Raw genomic sequence first — 18,657 nt, forward strand, 5'->3', positions numbered from 1 at the left:
AATAATTATAAGAGATGTTGTAGAGTTTTAATTCGATTTTCTCCGTTAGAAACGATACTACAGTAGAATAACAGATTTGAATAAAATTGAAGTCAATTTGATTAAATCGATTTGAACTGAAAATTAGAAATAGGAAAATCATATTTTGTGGTTTGAACTAAATTAACTAGTTAACAAATTTATTTAGAAAAAATAAAATAATTTTACTTATTTAAAATAAATTAATTAAAAAAATTACGAAAATTCGGTTCTTCGGGTCTTGGCCTAGAATCGAGAACCGAACCACACCCGTCGGTTCTTGATTCAAATACTCGTTCGAATATTTAACTTGAGAAGAACCGTCGAGTTCGATTTGAGATTTTTGTCCAGCTCTAGTTGCTCTAGCTTCACTCGTGCGTAATCTTCCAAATCAGCTAGTGCACGGCATATCCGTCCTTTGCAAACACCACTCCTTTTTTTGCATCGTGTTTGTATTGTTTTAACTTGATATAAAAAAAAAAAAAAAAAAATCTCTCACCCAAACCTTGCACGGTCTCCTTCAACGCATGACCCAACCCCAAACTCCTAAGGTGCACAACCTCTCAATCTTGCCAAACCTCAACATGCACAACGAGTCCAATCCACCCTCGACTGTGTATACCGAATTTCTTTTCAAATTGCGTCACTCCTCGTCAACTGTCATCAAATTTGCCTTCTTTATTTGACCAGTTGCAATCAATTTTGATAGGATTGAGCTCCATTTTAATGAGTCAGAAAATAATTATTAATGTTAAACCAGTTAAAAGAGAGGATGACCATTATATTAGAAAAAGAATAATTTGAGAAATAAAAAGTTAAAAATCTAAGTGCTTGCTTAGTCGAGATTTTGATAATTAATTTTTTAATCGTTAAAGAAGAATTCAACGAAGTGGATTTTACCTATCAAATAAGAATTCAAAAATAACGACCGAAACAGTTAAATAACCATTAAAAATTAATTTTAATTGTCTTGAAATCCGTACCAAGCAATAAACTATTTCTTACCAAAGCATTTTTGAGAAATTCCTCTTTCTATCTTTGGTCTCCTTCTCCATCTTGAAAGCCTTTGTTGTTTTTTCTATTTCTATCAACATTCCAATTTCAATTCAAGTTTCCTCTGCAAATTCATCGTCATTATCTCTTCTTTCTCCGGGACAAACCCTAGTTTTTCCAGCAAAATTCAAACATAGATACATACATATATAGAGACAAGGGGAACGAGGTTCGGATGAAGTGAGGGAGGGATGGGAGCAGCGGGCTCGAAACTGGAGAAGGCATTGGGAGACCAATTCCCCGAAGGTGAACGGTATTTCGGTCTTGAGAATTTCGGCAACACTTGCTATTGTAACAGCGTCCTCCAGGTTCCATGACACCGATTTACTCTGAATGTTGATTCTTTTGAAGTTTTATTTGGTTTAATATGTGTGTATGTTTTCATAAATGGTTGTATGTGAATTTAATGTTTTGTGAATTGTGGTTTCTCACTTTGGTTTATAATCAATATTTGCTATTTATATGCCAGAGCACTGGTCTAGGTGACCTAGCACACTAGTCCAGGTGACCAAACTTGATATGTCCAATTAAATTGATCATTTGACTTCGCATTTAAATGAACATATTATGGCGTCCATTTGCCACTTTGGCTGGTTCTAGTGGGGTTGAATTGAATTTGAATGAATAGTTTTCCTAGTAAATGGATCAAAATTTGAAGCCTTTAATTTGTCTTTGTGTAGACGAGTTATCATCGGAACTTGGGGAACAGAAAAATGGACAAGCATTAAAATTAGAAAATAATTTCTTTTAAATTTAGGGAGAATGAAAATAGGGTAAGCAAGAGACAACCTTTAGAAAAGGCATACAATTTACCAATTTTACTCCACAACTTTGACCTATAATGGTCAATAGATTCGAAATCGAGTTTTACCATAATCGAGTTTTACTTTTGTAGTGAGTAACAACACTGTCTGATGAATTGATTTCCTTGACTGCACCATAAACATCCTCTGATTGCTTTTCATTCTTCCACTAACGGACTGTTATACAGAAAATATTATATAACATAAAGTTTACTATGAGCTGCATAGTGTAGCTCATGTTCTGAACTAGGCTGGACAAAATTTCAGGTCCATTTGTCTCAGAAAGAAAGGATTTGTCCAGTCTTCTTGTCCTTGAAACTGGCAACATTGGTTTTGAGTAATGTAAATGATGATTCCTGACCTACTGAGTCTTCCCTTAGTTAAGATACTGGTTCATGCATCAGTAAATTTAACTACACTAATCTCGGGTGTCTTAATCTTATTACTGCTACCCTTCATGGTGTGTTTCCTTCACTGTGGGACAGCGTTTCTGCTGAAGATAAATGCAATGCTTCTGAGAATTTATTCAAACTTTTTCTCCTTTTTGTGCAGTCTCTTTATTTCTGTGTTCCATTTCGTGAGCAGTTGCTAGAATATTATGCCAACAACAAAACTCCTTCTGATGCAGAAGAAAATCTCTTGACATGCTTAGCAGATTTATTTTTACTGGTGAGTTATCTTTTGAATTGGCAGACAATGAAATCAGATAAAGTTTTGGATAGACATGTTTTCACACACGTACTTTATGGTCGTGTTTCATTTATATTTTTGGCATATAGTTGATTGTTTTACAATTGATGTATAGTTTCTGTATTTAATAAGCTAGAGGATAAAAAAAAATTAAGGGAATGATGGTTGTTAAATACGTTTTTTACCAAATGGTTTAGCTATAACAATTTGTTTCATATTTCTTGATGTCGTGTGCCTGTAATTATTTTACTGCAAACTTACAACGGGGTCAATTATAAACTTGTTTAAAATTGCCATAATAAAAAATAACTATACTTAAGTTGCAATCTTATATTCCCATTCTTGACCTATTTTATCCAGTATTAATGAAATAAATTTACAATTAAAATAAATTACTGTGTGTAATGCCAGTTGGGAAATAATAATGTACTAGTCTTGAAATTGCTATTGTAGATGTGTTGGCTTATTCTCCACCGATTTGGATATCTTGGTTTGACTTGAAATGATTGTTTAGACCTAGTTAAATTTTTTTGTCCTTTTGATGTTCATCCATTATACCCTTAGATGCATGAAGCAAGATGATATGTGGGTCCTTGTTTTGTTTGATTCTGACATATGATTAGTGCGAATTTAAGATAGTATAAGGAAGTGTTTATTCTAGAATTGAATATTAAATTGGGTATGTCACTTAGTATGTACATGGCGCTGATTTGCTAAATGGAATCAGGAGCAATTCGTCGCCCAGCAGAAAAGGGGCTAATCTACCATTCGTCTTGCTGAAGCTATTTATTTATTTATTTTTTCTCTAGTATTATTATTATTTATTAATTTTTATGATTAATTTTCATCTAAACATCTTGGCCTTGTAAAATTCAAAAGGATAGAATGTAAAGAAAATAATGATTTGGTTTGATACTGTTTATCTTTCTAAGTCACTAGCATTTCCAAATATTGGCACAAAATTACCGCATCACAAAGGCTTGGGCAATTTGGGAGCTCAGATTGCTAAATCCAAAAGGAAATGTGGACATTCATTTTAGGACGGAGTAGTCCTTATTCCCCTCGTATAATCTCGTCTTGTTGAAGAATATACAGAGTTAATAGCCTTATGAAAGACGAACTAGGAAGTGTGTACTAGAACGAAAAGTTGTTATTCATTGGACCTACTGTGTGGACGCAAAGGAATTGTCTATTTAATCTTCTCTCCACAGTATAAATTGAGATAGGTTATGCGGAAATCTGGCTCAAGGGAACCGGCTGCGTTTAAATAGTGCCAGGTTTTTTTAAAGACTCATTAGGTGAGGTTTGCATGACAAATGTGAAAACAATATCATTGGTGACTGTTGCCATTTGGAAACTGAAAGATACGAAGATCCTGTTGCATGATCCTGTGAAAACAAGATTATTGGTGATTTTTCTAGAGGTGGTTCTAACTTCTACTCTGCTTACATGATGATCTCTTCCTTTTCCCCTTGGCTTATATATTGTAAATTATTTTGGAAAGTGATTTACTGGTCTGATATAGAGGATTTGTGAGTTCGTAGTATTGACTGAGGATTACAGGGTCTTGTTTTCCGTAGTTGCTGAGTTATTTTCTTTTAGATGGAAATAAAATTTCATCTATATGCATTGTACATCTTTATGAAATTAATGTCTAATTGCTTGCTGATGTGTTTGGTAACATTGTTTGTTTTGGTAAACAGGCAATGAGTGGAACTCAATGCCCATGGGAGAAATGTATCTAATTTTTTTTGGATAGTATAGTCCTAATCTACAGATACTTGAGGCAGCTTTTATTTGACCATTTGTATTGAGAATTTTCTTGGTCAGACTTTGAATCATTACGACTTCTCCACTATAACCAATTTTTCCGCTCTTTATGCTTGATGTGTGCATGCTTAGAAGTACCGATACTTGTGAACTTATTAAATACCCGTATCCAAGCTCCAATACTCTTCGATACCCTCCGGTACTTGTTTTTTAATTATTTTCTATATTTTTATATATTTTTTAAAATTTTCGATACGTATCCGATACTTATTTTTTTATTTGATATTTTTATATGATTTTTGATATGTATCTGATACTTCATAGTTCACGTGCACCTTTACTATGAAATATTGTTTAGAAACTTCTTGTGTTTAATGAAATTGGAGTTCATACTATTTTGTGCACTCTACGAGAAGGAATAAAATAACTCTACAACGAGCTGAAGAATTACTTTTCATTAATAGCAATTTACATCTTTTATCAAGAAAATTATATCTCTATTCAAAAGAAGAATCCAAAATGTGGGACATTGTTGGAAACTGCTTGAAATTGCTAATCTATCATTAGATGAGTCAGAGTTGGAGAGTATTATCTTTAATGATAATGAAGAAATTGACATTGATGATGTTGAAGAAAATGAAGTTTCAACAATTTATGATTAAGATAAAGTGCCTTAGTATTTTATTTTATTTTTATTATCATGCTTTATTATTAATATTTTTTATATTAATAAAATTCGGTTGAATATTATAATACGTATCGGTGAATCCTAGTTTTTTCCAAAAAATCGTATCAACGTATCTGTATTGTATCGTATCCGAATTACCTATCCGTACCCGTGCTTCTTAGCTTTCATGTGCCTCTGTCTTCTTGTCGTAGTATTCATTTGAATATTACAATTGATCTACTATGTTTTAGAAAAAGAAAAATGAAGATACTAAGAAGTATCAGAACATTTTAAAGAGATTTTAAGCAGAAATTATTATTATTATTTTTAACTATGCCCCTATTTTGGCACCATTTTAATGTAATATATTTTTCTCTTTCTTCATTTTTAATCATACATTCTTCAATAAAATAATATTACATTTGAACCTAAAATTATTTCTTACTTTTTAACCACATATTCTTTAAAAAAATTACTATTTCAAAATTCATTTTTTTCCAAACCCTCATTAAAATGGAGCCCAAAAAAGGTCTCTCTCTTGGGTGGTTAATATCTAGTATTTAGGGACAATGGTACACAATTTGTGAAATGAAATCACGGATGATTATCCATCCTGATCTTTAATATCACCTATGAAATGGAACAGCCATGAGATTCATAATTGTTTTCGACAAAATGAATATTCTTTTGTAAAACAATAAGTGGAAATATAGCTGTTCAAGATGTATCTATGTTGGGATGAGTGTGTGTGAATTGAGTCTAAAGACTTTTTTCTGAATGTTAACAACTTACCCTCTCTCTCCCCTCTCTCCTCTCCTCTAAAGCATGTGCCTACATACACATGCAATTTACATGAAGTATTTGTGTGCATGCTAATCTAGTACTACTTTATGAGACGTGTACGGTCCAACTTAAGTCAGTAAACTCCCCTCTAAATATCTACTGTATTTCCTGGGCTTATACTTGATTTCCATGTAGATAAGCTCGCAAAAGAAAAAAACTGGTGTCATTCCTCCAAAGCGTTTCGTCCAGAGATTGAAGAGGCAAAATGAAGTTTTCCGCAGCTTTATGCATCAGGTATGCTTTAGTCGCTCTGATCTGAAAAGAGATGTACAAATATGCTAAGGCCTTGACTTTTTGCTTAAAAGAATAAAAAGCAAAATATGGACCCTGCCTGCCATATTTGAATTATGTGGACATCTACCAAGTCGTGTTAACGAGTACATTACATTGTAGACTAGTGATATGTGTGGATGCTTCCATTCTTGGATGAATTCAGAAATCTGTGAAAGCAGTTAAAGGTTGAAGTTTTGTGAATTATAATTTCTGGCAGAATAAATATTTCTTTGGGGAACTCAATCATATTGTGGCCAATTCATTCTTCCTGTAGATATGTCCCCATGGGCATCCAGTTGCAATTAAAGCTTTATTAACTGACATTCTTCCTCTTATCTGACACATGCACACTTTTTACAGGACAATGTCATGACATGATATCTGCAATGGTTTTTATGTTAAGAGTCCATGCTCCGCATGCAAACACCTCTTATGCTTGTGGCTAGATATACAATTTTTCATCTTCATAGAATTTCTGTCTATGGTATGATTTAACTCCTTACATAGGTAGATTTTCATCTTCTTAGCATTTTCATCTATTTACCCTCATATTATTTCACACATTTTCCTTTTCTGGATGCCTCGTGAAAATGTCACCACCCAAAACTGAAAAGACTCACATTTAGATTCCAAAATTTCCACTCAAAGATAGATATAGAATTGAGGAGAAGCAATGGTCACATATTCAAACTCATTTGAAAACATATCCTAGAAGTGGACGGTAAAGTTGAGACTTGAAATTGTGATGGTAAGATATCAACCATGAATGCATTTAGCGTCCTCTCTTAAACTTTTTCTTCTGATAGGCAGTTTGATAAATAAGAAGAGAAGGAAGTGTATTTTTTGTTTTATGCTAAATTTATCTTATTGTAGAAATGGACTTCTGAGAGAATTTTGTGGGAGGAAATGAAATTTGTTAATTATTCTGCCTTGATTGTGTGGATTTTTGTTAATGAGTAATGTGGGTTTTGATTCAATCATCTATACCATTTTTATTGCTAGAAGCCACCCTTCACATTGAAGGGTATTATGTTTACTGGAACGAGGTAAACTTAAAGTAAGTTTAACTCATATTTAAGTTAGGGTTCGCTTGATTGCAAAGATGGAATTTCTGTGAAAAAAAAAAAACGAATTGAATTGTCTAGAATTTGTTTTAGTGAAAATTGTCAATTAATAGTGTTTGATTGATATAATTTTTCACCTGAAAAATGTTAAAATAAAAGCGTCTTTTGGTGTTCGTTTGACTTTATTTTTCATGAAAATTGTCAATTTAAAGGATATTCACTTCTATAATTGTTTCTAGAATTTGTTTCCATTGCTTAAAAAAAAAAAAAAATCCAAAAAAATCCATATTTTGGTTTTCGTTTGACTTTGTTTACATGAAAATTGTCAATTTAAGGTATACCATCTTTTACAATTGTTCCTAGAATTTGTTCCCATTGTCAAAAATTAAAAAAAATAAAGGTGGAAAACCAATGGTGAGAATTGATTTTCCACTCTGATGCTCGGATTCTTCAAAATAGTTGGAGTACTCGTGTCGGATACGACACGACATGGATATGGGTATGGGATATGTGTCGGATTCTCCAAATTTCAATCGGACACTTCGCCGTTTATTGCTTCTTTCTCTCTCTCTTTTTTTTTTTTTCTACTCTCTATAAATCTAGCGCCACCTCCGAGAGGGGGGAGAAAGGCGACGGCGCTAGATTTTCCCTTCTTCTTTCTTTCCCTTTTCTTTTCTCTGTTTTTTTCTTTTTTCCCTCACCGTATTTGTGGTTTAGGGTTTTGTTTGTATAAAATGAAAATGGGTTCCTTATAATACTACTTAGTGCTCCACTAAATTCAAATTGCAATCAAGTTTCTCATTTTCTATTTTATATAACATTTAGTAACTAACTTCTCATAATTGAAAACTAAACCCCAAAATTCAATTTTATTTGTTTTAATCCCTTATTTAATACTATTTCATTCTTTGTGAACAATTGATTCTAGTTTATTCAAAATAACATCTTGAGTTAGTAAAAAAATTGAAGTTTCAAAGACGTACACACGTACCCGTGTCCAAAATTTAGACTTTTTTTAGTCATGTCCTCGTATCCTGTATTTAAAAAAATAAAAGATCCGACACTTAGATACGTACCCGTACCCGATACCCGTATCCGAGTCCGAGCATCATAGATTTTCCACCAAATCATGGAAAATGCAAGTGTGTGGGGGAAAGATGGAAAGCCAATTTCATGGAAACTTTTGCTATCAAATACACAAAATTGGTGGAAAATTTCATGGAAATTGTGCCAATCAAACGTGGCCTTACTCATTTTGTCAATTATGATTTTAAATTACTTTCTGCATGAACAATACTTGCTTTTCTAGAAAGTAAGTTTTAACTTATTTTTTGGAAAAAGTGACTTCTATACATAGCCATACAAGCTCTCAGTCAAGTTCGTGTTTTGGTTAACCTAATGCTTAATATGACTTGCATGTTTTGAACTCATTGTTCATACACTTTATTTTTGTTTCACTAATAGTTGTTGGATTTGGCACGTTATTTTTTTTAAGACTCCTATCATTATCATGAATTAATTTAGAACCATGAGTATGTGGCCAATTAATTTTATTTTGTCATTTCTGGACAATTATCCCCTTGGGGTGATTGATTTATGTGTTGACTACTGCTTTTGATGTATCATTCTACATTGGCTCTTTCTGTGTGTGCCATTTGCTCTTGCTCCCTTCCCCTCTCAACTCCACCCTTCCAGCATTGATTATTTCATGAACTTATCCAAAAGGGGATAACCATGAATTAATGATGGTAACAACACTGGTTTCATTCCTAAATTGTCAAACTAATCCTGAACCTACTTCTCAGGGGAGTTATAGTTAATTGTAGGGGTTGAAAATGGGCTCATGTGGCGGTTTCATACAGGTTGAAAATGGCTCAGTTACATGCAGCTTTAAGCCTAACTGGTCTATTGAGCCGCTGGTGGACAAACTTTGACTTGGATTCAAACACATTCCATAGTTATCATCTATAAATTCCAATATTTGCAATTTGAGTATCTTTGTGTTTAGTATTTAGAGGGAGAGTGATAATTCTTTGAAGAGATTGACAGGATCTGAAGAATATAATTAGAATGAGAATCACTATTTCTTTGTTAATTGCATCGTCCATTTGGCATAATTCATTGGGTGTGTTGGTGTAGTTGCCAGATGTTGCATTAGGTAAATGCATGTTCAATAATTGAAAATGTTCACTTTCAAAGTTCCTTAATTGGTTATAAGATGCCTAACTTTCATACACTGTCATGTCTGTTCTTGCATATTTTTTACCAATGCTTTATTCTCATGAATCCTTGATATGTTCAATGATGCTTAATGATTGTACACTATCAAGTCTGTCCTTGTGAGCCTTTGCTTTAATCTTATGAAACAGTTGGATGTAGTAATGTTACAGTTGGAATGTGTATATACCATGTATTTTTTATGCATTTCATCTCTGTTTTCTGCTTTTAAAGTTATTAATGCTTTTTTGCATTTTCCATGTATTTTGAAAACTATGTTTACTGTTTACATCTGCTAATGCTGTTAGTATCTTTCTTATCTAGGATGCCCATGAATTCCTGAACTATTTGCTAAATGAACTGGCTGACATACTAGAAAAGGAGGTGTGCGTCGCTAAGAGCGATCAACAAACTTCATCTCCATCTGAAATGGTTATTAATGGGTGTATTTCTAAAGGTCCTCAAAAGGAGCCTCTGGTCACCTTGGTGCACAAAAATTTTCAGGTGACCTTGTTTTCCTATTTATCTTCTTCCTCCTCTCTCCCACTCCTCTTCTTTTTCTTTGGGCACTGTTTATCATAAGAAAGGGCGAGATACTGCAATTTTTTCTCCTCTTTTTTGGGGTCCTATTGATGCAAGAATCATTTTATGTTGAGTTGTTGGAAACACTTCTATGAGAAGTGTGACTGCATGATTCTGATGATAAGCATGGAGCTTGTTCAAATTACTGGCCTTTATCTTCTTTTTCTTACTCCTAGTACTACTTTTAGCCTCAGTTGCTAAAAGTGGTGGCTGACAATGATTAGTTCTGACTGGTTCTGCTTTTGTGTGCAACAAGCAAATAGTTGGGACCTTCTTGGAATGCATTGAATTTTTAAATGGCATTAGTTCACTACTTTTCAGGTGTCTCATTATTGTTTATGGGTGATTTTCAGGGTATATTGACAAATGAAACAAGGTGCTTGTGTTGTGAGACAGTGACAGCAAGGGATGAAACGTTTCTTGACTTGAGCCTTGATATTGAACAGAACAGTTCAATTACAAGCTGTCTGAAAAATTTTAGCTCAACTGAGACTTTAAATGCGGAGGACAAATTCTTTTGTGATAAATGCTGCAGGTAGGTTGCATTTTCATTATACTTGGATGGCATGGTTTACGTTTTTAGACTGCCTGTATTTTCTTGTTATTGGATGGACTAGTATCACACATTTGGAAGAGGCACGATACTGACAATTGCTTCTGTTCAGAGTCAAGCTATGTGGTTGATAGGATTTAATTCATCATAAATTAATTTTTCTGGTTAGAAGAGAGGGTAATATGATTGATTTATCTCTAATTCTTTTGTTACCTCCTGAAGTTCACAAAACTTAACCTATCTTGAAATTAGAAAAGAAAAACATAAAATATATCCGAGGATAACGGCACATTTCATTCTTATTCAAATTCACTTTTTTATAATTTTAGATTATGAATGGATTGAATTGTTATCCAAGGATGTATTATTGAGTATACTTGTGAATTCCTTCCAAGGCTCCTATAGCATGTTATTATTTTGATGGATTATAGGAATGTAGACCTGTCGTTACTGTGCTGTTTTACTGTTGAAAGCTAAATTGATAGAACCATTTGGCCTAGTGGTTTAATACAGACATGCCTAGTATTCGTCTATAGAGAGAAGGAATGAAGATGGTGTTGAATCTTTTTCAACTGTCTCTATAACTACGCATTAAAATTGTTTCAATATTCAGTTTGCAAGAGGCCCAAAAGAGAATGAAGATAAAAAGACCCCCTCACGTCCTGGTTATCCATTTGAAGAGATTCAAGTACATTGAACAGCTTAACAGGCATAAGAAGCTATCTTATCGTGTTGTCTTCCCCCTTGAGTTGAAACTGAGCAATACGGTCGAGGATGCAGATGCTGAGTATTCCCTATTTGCCGTAGTAGTCCACGTAGGGAGTGGGCCCAACCACGGACACTATGTCAGCCTCGTGAAAAGTCACAACCACTGGTTATTTTTTGATGACGAAAATGTGGAGATGATTGATGAATCCATGATTCAGACTTTCTTTGGATCAACACAAGAGTATTCTAGTAACACAGATCATGGCTACATCTTATTTTACGAAAGATTAGTTGCTTCTAGCACTAGCTGAGAGAAGATAGAAGTTTAGCCTAGACCAGCACTACTCCAATTTTGGTCTTTTTTTTTTTTACATACTTTGTTCTTCACCATTTCCTTCCCATAATTTATGGGAAACTTATCTTTAATATCAAGCAGGATGAAATGAAATGACTTCGTTGTTGCCACGAATACTGATGATGAAAGCTAACAGTCCATTCTTCCAGCAAGAAGGAGAAAAAGATGTATTTATTTATGAAGTCTAACCCAGCATCTTTACTTTTTGTTTTATTTGAATAAGAGGGTAAAATCGTTATTTTATTGAAAAAATGGATGAGAAGGATCTTTTTTGCAATAAGAGGTGAAAGGTCGGGGTGAAAATGCTAAAAATGAAAGGTAGGGATGTTTGCACAATAACATTGAAAGGTAGGGATCTTTTGTGCTAAATATGCCAAAAAATGAAAGGTAGGGATGTTTTGCACAATAATATTGAAAGGTAGGGGACCTTTTGTGATAATTACCTTTTGATTTAATGGAACATTTTAACGGGGAGTTAATAGAAGGGCATTTTGCGAAAAAAAAAAGTAAAGGTGAGGGTGTAATCCGTAAAAAAATGAGAGGTAGGGATGTTTTCCACAAAAACATCGAAAGGTAGGGACGTTTTGTGCTAATTATCCTTTGAATAAAACCACTTGTCCGGATTTAAAAACAGGAAAGGAAGAGATGGACTGATGTGTCAGAAAATGATTAGGTGTTTTTGATTTAATTGTTTAAACTGTCTAAACATGCGTCGACACGTGTTCCATCTGAATTTGAGCCTGAATGTGTAGTATATTGGGTCAATTTCCCCTCAAAACTATAATATCCAGGAGCTAGAAGGGAGTTCCCTTGTTGGAGATTATACTAAATTTCTTAATGTTTCTCTCTTTATTTTTAAATTTTTTGTTACCTAGGACCTGTAAAACTTGATGAGCACATCATTAGTCTAAGGATTACGATTATGAATCCCAGTCAAAAAATTGTTTTGATTTGGTTCATTAGGGTTTGGATTATAATTAAATATCCTTTCTTGAAGTTGAATATCAATATTATAAAAATGAATTATAATTTTTAGAAATACTGTCTTCAAGTTTTACATTATTGAAAATGAGGGCATTAATACAATGTAGCGTGCAACTCCTCCCTTACTTCGTTGTGCACTTTCTTTCCAACGAACACCGATTGGGATTGTGTACATGAATGATAGATTTATTTAAATGCAAAGTTAAATGACTCGTTTAATCGAACTTATAAGTGCAATCACCTAAACTCAGGGGCGGAGCCAGTAATTAATGTTACTGGGAATTTTTTTTTTAATAATTTAACGTACGAATAAATTTATATATAATTAGAAAAATTCATAATATAAATTACCTATTGTAGTTTTACTCGACGATGTTTTACAACATAAAATTCATTTATAATAGAATCTAGATTTTCATACTAAATTCCCGTTAAATGTTTAGTGTTAAACAATCACCAAGAAAATCATATTTGATTGGGAATTATTTCAATTGGTTTTGCAAAATAGGGGATTATATGTTAATAAATAAATAGGAAGAAATGGGATAAATGGGTATTATCAATTGATACATATAAGTGGGTTAAATTAGCGGGCTAAAATTATATAAATTAGTGGGCTAAAAATAAAATAAAATAAATATTTGAGGTGGACTAGCCCATTGAATTTTATTGTTGGTAGGCTAATAGACTACAATTCACACAATATATATATATATATATATATATATATATATATATATATATTTTATTTTTTTTTAAAGCGTTGGGCCTGGTCAACAGTGGGCTGTAGTCAAGTTCAACCCACCTCTAAATCCGCCTTAACCTAAACTGATGTTTTAACGCCACTAATATTAGATAACGTTATTCATTAGAATCACAACTTATTTGTCTATATAATTCCTAAAGGATTTATGTCGAAGTGGTATTGAACCTGTAAAATTGTAGACGATATTTTAACGGAAGCTGGGAAAAATAAAAAATTATTTTTCTTGGGTGATTATTGGGGTCAATATCATTTCAACGATCGTAATGGAGCTCTTTCCTGTTCTTTTCAGCCAGACGACGGTCGAATCTACAATGGGTGCTTGTCATAATATGATTGATATTGCAGTGAATGATCAAGTCACAATTAGAATAACATTTATATTTTTTGTCATTCTTATCTGATAAATCAATACTTACCTACAGTCATGCATGGCTGATGGTTTCATGAAATTGGGGCGATCGGCCAGGCTAATTAGCCAGGTCTGTCTGTCACAATACTCGAGCCATCCTAGGCTGTGTGCATGTCTCGGGACAATTTTTCTCATCAAGGTCAACCAAGAAATTGAGCCCGAAACCATGTTATGCTTGCTGTCATTATAATAAACCATTGGCAAAGCTTATGTTTCATTCTAATAACTTTGGGATGGTTGTGATCCAATTTGTCGAACTGCTGCCAAATGCCAATAACCCATCTTGAAAAGTCAAAAGAATTGTAAATTTATAGAACGCTTTTATGATTCGATGCACATACATTCAACCAACAAAACATCATAGTTTAAAAAGCGTACATGCTTCTTATAGGTATGCCTAACTTCAATGTGAAAGCGTTGGCTATTCGTAGATTTGTTAGATAGGCGACTTAGTTACTTTCAACCTTTAATTGTGAGTATTATGTTAGGAAATATTTGTAGAACCGTGTATTTGAGGAACAACCTATGCACGCATTACATGTCCTTTAAAGCTATCGTTAAGATATAATTGCCTCTACGTAGAAAAATATAAATGCTCATTGATGAGGAGAAAGTTCTATTCCTAGGACAAGAAGACCAAATCTTAAATGAACACTATTATACGTCAATCTCATCAACTTATTGCACAAAGAAATAATACAATTAATTGAAACAAATCAAATCAATAAGAGAATAGCATAGGTTTGTGAAACTAGCTTTCAATAATTTATTCTCATCTGTATCTCGACTTTAATTAACTGTAATCAGAGTTGAATAAACCTCTTCACTTGAAAAATATACTACACAACACATGTTAGAGATATTCTCAAACTTTCCACGTGTATTTCATCTTGGCTAAATATCTCAAACTTCGCTAAACATGAATTTCAAACTTTGAAAAAAAAAAATACACAGTGAATTGGAGGAGTTGGTGTCAAGTACAATGCGTTATGCCATTAAGGAAGTCTAGTACCCCACATCAAGGCATCATCATTTTTGACAACTGTACGAAAATCTAAAATTCTAGTGACACCAAGGTCTTGATTGAGTTGGTAAGTCTTGATCACAAACTTTAATTCACTGTCGAAATTGTCCATGTTAGGATGAAGAGTCTTGAGACAACTGAATCGATTGAGGTAGTCCTTAAAGTCGTCACCCTTTAGAGAACCTCATGAGTTTTGGAGAAACTCAAATTTTGATGTCCTTAAGCTGCTTATTTGGTCGTTTTGTGTGATATTGCGACTTATAGAGTGTATGGCTAAGAAAAGAAGGAAGAAGCATAAGAAAAAATGGAAGAATCTATAAACTGTGAGTTTGATACAGCTTAATGGAATTTGTTATTTTTTAATGATTATACCTTTCCTTGGAACTCTTTTTCCAATTTTATCAATGTCAACTGCCTTATAATAGTTTTTTTATGGGAAAAGAAATTAAAATGAAAAAAAAAAAGAATAGAAAAAGAACAAAAACTCAACCCCCCACGCACCCCCAACTATAACACTAGAGGGAGTTTCCTTCTTGGAGGTTATACTCAATTTTCTTCTTATTTCTCTCATTATTTTAATTTTTATGTTACTTGGGCCACGTAAAACTTGATTAGCACATAATTAACCTAAGGATTGCGATTATGAATCCTGGTCAAAATTGTTTTGATTTGATCCATCAGGGTTTCAACTAAAATTAAATATCTTTTTTATAAATATTAATTATAATTTTTAGAAATCGTGTCTTCAAGTGTTATATTATTGAAAAGAATGGCATTAACAAAATGTACCCTGCAACAGCCCCTTCACTAATCACTTCACTGTACACTTTCTTTTTAACGAACACCAATTGGGATCACATCTTACTTGTCTGTAAAATTTCGAAAGGATTTACCTCGAATGGTATTGAACCCGTAAACTATTATAGACGATATTGTAACGGAAGCTGCAAGAAATAAATATTTCTTCGTTTTGAGTAATCGTCGGGATCGATATCCATTCGACGGTCATAATGGGGCTCTTCCCAGTACTTTTCAGCCGGACGACGGCGGAATGTACAGCAAGTGCTAGTCATAATATGGTTGATATGATTAATGTTGCAATGAATGATCAGGTCACAATCGGAATAGCGTGTATATTTTTTCGTCATGCTTTTCTGATAAATCAATAATTCTCTATAGCCACGATCTGATTGATGGTTCCATGAAAATGGGGCGATCAGCCAGGCTAATTGGCCAGGTCTGTCATAATACTCGAGCCATCCTAGACTTTGTACACTACAACAAAGTTTACTTTTTACGACTTGTCAAAATATATGTCGTAAATACTTTAATTAATTAAACATTTATGGCATATATTTAAAGAATGTCGTAAATGTCTATTTTAACGACATGCTGTACATGAATGCAGTAAATCAATGCCGCAAAAGGCATTTGATGTAGTGAGTCTTGGGACAATTTTTCTCATCAAGTTCGACCAAGACATTGAGCCCGGAACCATGTTATGCTTGCTATCATTATAATAAACCATTGGCAACGCCCATGTTTGCACTCGTTTCATTCTAATACCTTTAGGATGGTTGTGATCAAATTTGTCCAACTGCTGCCAAATGCCAATAACCCATCTTGAAAAGTAGAATAATCGTAAATTTATAGAATGCATTTATGATTCGATAAATGCACATTTAACCATCTAAACATTATAGTAACATATCTGCAGTTACATTAAAAATAGCTACAAATTTAAATTCAATGTACCTACATATATTTACTTGAAAATAAATTCCATTTAAACAAACATATAAAGTTCGATAACAAGTCAAGTTTGAAAAGTGTACGTGCTTCTTAAATGTATGCCTAACTTTGTCCTGAAATATGTTGTTAGAGGTGTTGGCTATTAGATCTGTTGGATAGGCAAATTAGTTACTTTCAACCTCAAGTTGTGGGTATTAGGTTAGATGATATTTGTAGAACCATGTATTTATGGAACAAGCTATGCACATTACATGCCCTTTAAAGCAATCGCTAAGGTATAATTGCCTCTACGTAGAAAAAAAAAAAAATATATAAATGCTCATTGATTAGGAAAAGTCCTATTCCTACGACATGAAGAGTTACCAAGAAGTGACAAGCATCTGCTAAGGTGAGAAAGTATCACTCGCAGAAGACCACTAAGTTGTTTGAATAAGAATTACTATCACTAACTGAAGGAGAAAGGACTCTTTTCAGGTGTTTAAGAAGAAATATTGTGCCCTATTATCAATTATGTTCACGATAAAAGAACTTCACATGCATATGATCTAAGGACTCTTTTCAGGTGTTTAAGAAGAAATATTGTGCCCTATTATCAATTATGTTCACGATAAAAGAACTTCACATGCATATGATCTTGCAGGAATAAGAGCCTTGTATCAATCTTGATTACTGGCTAAATTTTACTACTCTTTGGTTAGTTCTTATTTTTATTTTTTGATTTTTCAATTGGGCGAAAGTCAAGTTGTATGTCTTTGAGTATTGATAACTACTCCGTGTTTCAAATTCTAAAACAATAAAACCTACGGTTTGTAGAACTATATTTAGCATAGCAAAGGTTTCATATATGATATTTCAAACTATTTACACTAAATATTTAGAACAGTTTGAAATATTTCGTGGATAAATATTTCAAACTTAGCTAAATTTATATTGCAGTAAAGTTTCCATTTGAGATACTTCAAAATACGAATTTCAACCTATTTCCACTAAATATTTACCAATCTTTCCTGGATAAATATTTCAAACCTTGCTATATTTATATTTTAGCAAAGTTTCCATTTGAAATATTTTAAACTATGAATTTCAAACTATTTCCACTAAATATTTAGTAAATTTTCATCTTTTTTTCATCTTGGCTAAATATCTCAAACTTTGCTAAATATGAATTTTTAAACTTCTGGAAAGAAAATACACAGTGAATTAGAGGAGTTAGTGTCAAGGTACATTGTGTTATGCCATTGAAGAAGTCTGGTATGACACGACCCGTCCCGATCACCCTAATGGATCCGACACGTGTCGTGCGCCGATGGTAGATACCAGCTAAATGCCGGACCCACCACCAAGGCAAACTTGACATGCTTTGACTGTAATAATTTTATAAAAATTTCGGCAAAGTTTCCTCTGAAAAATGGACTAAAACCACCTGAGAATAAAACCAAAAATCCCAAACATATACACATACTTTAAAATAGGGTACACTAGCCCTTCAAAATACTAATTCTTCAAGGAGTTGTACTGAAAAAGAAATTTACCATTTCAAAACATACACAAAATATGCAATGGGTATGAGACTTAATACATTTTTGATACAAAATACATTAACCCCCAAAATATATGTTGTATGAATTAACAAAATGAGACATACAAACAAGGACACGATGAAGCTCAACTCGTCGAACGACAGGCTCTGATATGGCTCAACGCAGCTTCTATCTGATAAGAAATGAGGTGACAAAAATATGAGCTAGCGACTCAGTGAGTGGATATTTGTAAAAGTCATACTTTAACATTTATAACACCTTTCTAAATACTAGTATATAATAAAAATTTCCTTTCACAATACGTTAAAATTAAATCTTCATTCTTTCAACTGAATCAACTAAATACTGAAAAATCTATTTCTAAAATCTGATAAGCTATGTAATACTGAAACATCACACCAAAAATGTACCCTGAATAACCATACTCGTGTATCGATTAATCTCGATATACATAGCAAGGTCATTAAATTCTGAAATTCTGTAATTCTGAAATTCTGAAATTCTGGTCATACGCGCGCAGAGCTATAAAATGGTCATACACTATGGAAACACATTCACAATAGTGCAGAGCGGGTAAAATCACTA

General features: G+C 33.2%; 1 protein-coding gene and 1 long non-coding RNA gene across 2 annotated transcripts in view; one reads left to right on the forward strand and one right to left on the reverse strand.

The window, feature by feature from the left end:
* Positions 1–1,017: 1,017 nt before the first annotated feature.
* LOC111369574 (ubiquitin carboxyl-terminal hydrolase 3-like) lies at positions 1,018–11,712 on the forward strand. Its single transcript, XM_022991145.1, has 6 exons — positions 1,018–1,379; positions 2,427–2,543; positions 5,980–6,078; positions 9,723–9,902; positions 10,334–10,515; positions 11,147–11,712. The coding sequence occupies exons 1-6, from the start codon at positions 1,263–1,265 to the stop codon at positions 11,550–11,552; spliced, it is 1,101 nt and encodes a 366-aa protein (XP_022846913.1). The 5' UTR covers positions 1,018–1,262; the 3' UTR covers positions 11,553–11,712.
* A 6,304-nt stretch (positions 11,713–18,016) lies between these two features.
* LOC111369575 overlaps positions 18,017–18,657 on the reverse strand; it is a 7,877-nt gene continuing 7,236 nt past the window's right edge. The window contains exon 2 of the long non-coding RNA XR_002698197.1: positions 18,017–18,244. This is a non-coding gene — a long non-coding RNA (uncharacterized LOC111369575). The remainder of the gene's footprint in view (positions 18,245–18,657) is intronic.

This window comes from Olea europaea, chromosome 20 (assembly GCF_002742605.1).
Source record: "Olea europaea var. sylvestris chromosome 20, O_europaea_v1, whole genome shotgun sequence".
Taxonomy (NCBI): Eukaryota; Viridiplantae; Streptophyta; class Magnoliopsida; order Lamiales; family Oleaceae; genus Olea; species Olea europaea.

Coding starts and splice junctions, on each gene's coding strand:
- LOC111369574 (XM_022991145.1), top strand. CDS start 1,263: ATGGGAGCAGCGGGCTCGAAACTGGAGAAGGCATTGGGAGACCAATTC. Junction 2,544..5,979: donor TAGCAGATTTATTTTTACTG/GTGAGTTATCTT, acceptor ATTTCCATGTAG/ATAAGCTCGCAAAAGAAAAA. Junction 6,079..9,722: donor TCCGCAGCTTTATGCATCAG/GTATGCTTTAGT, acceptor TTTCTTATCTAG/GATGCCCATGAATTCCTGAA.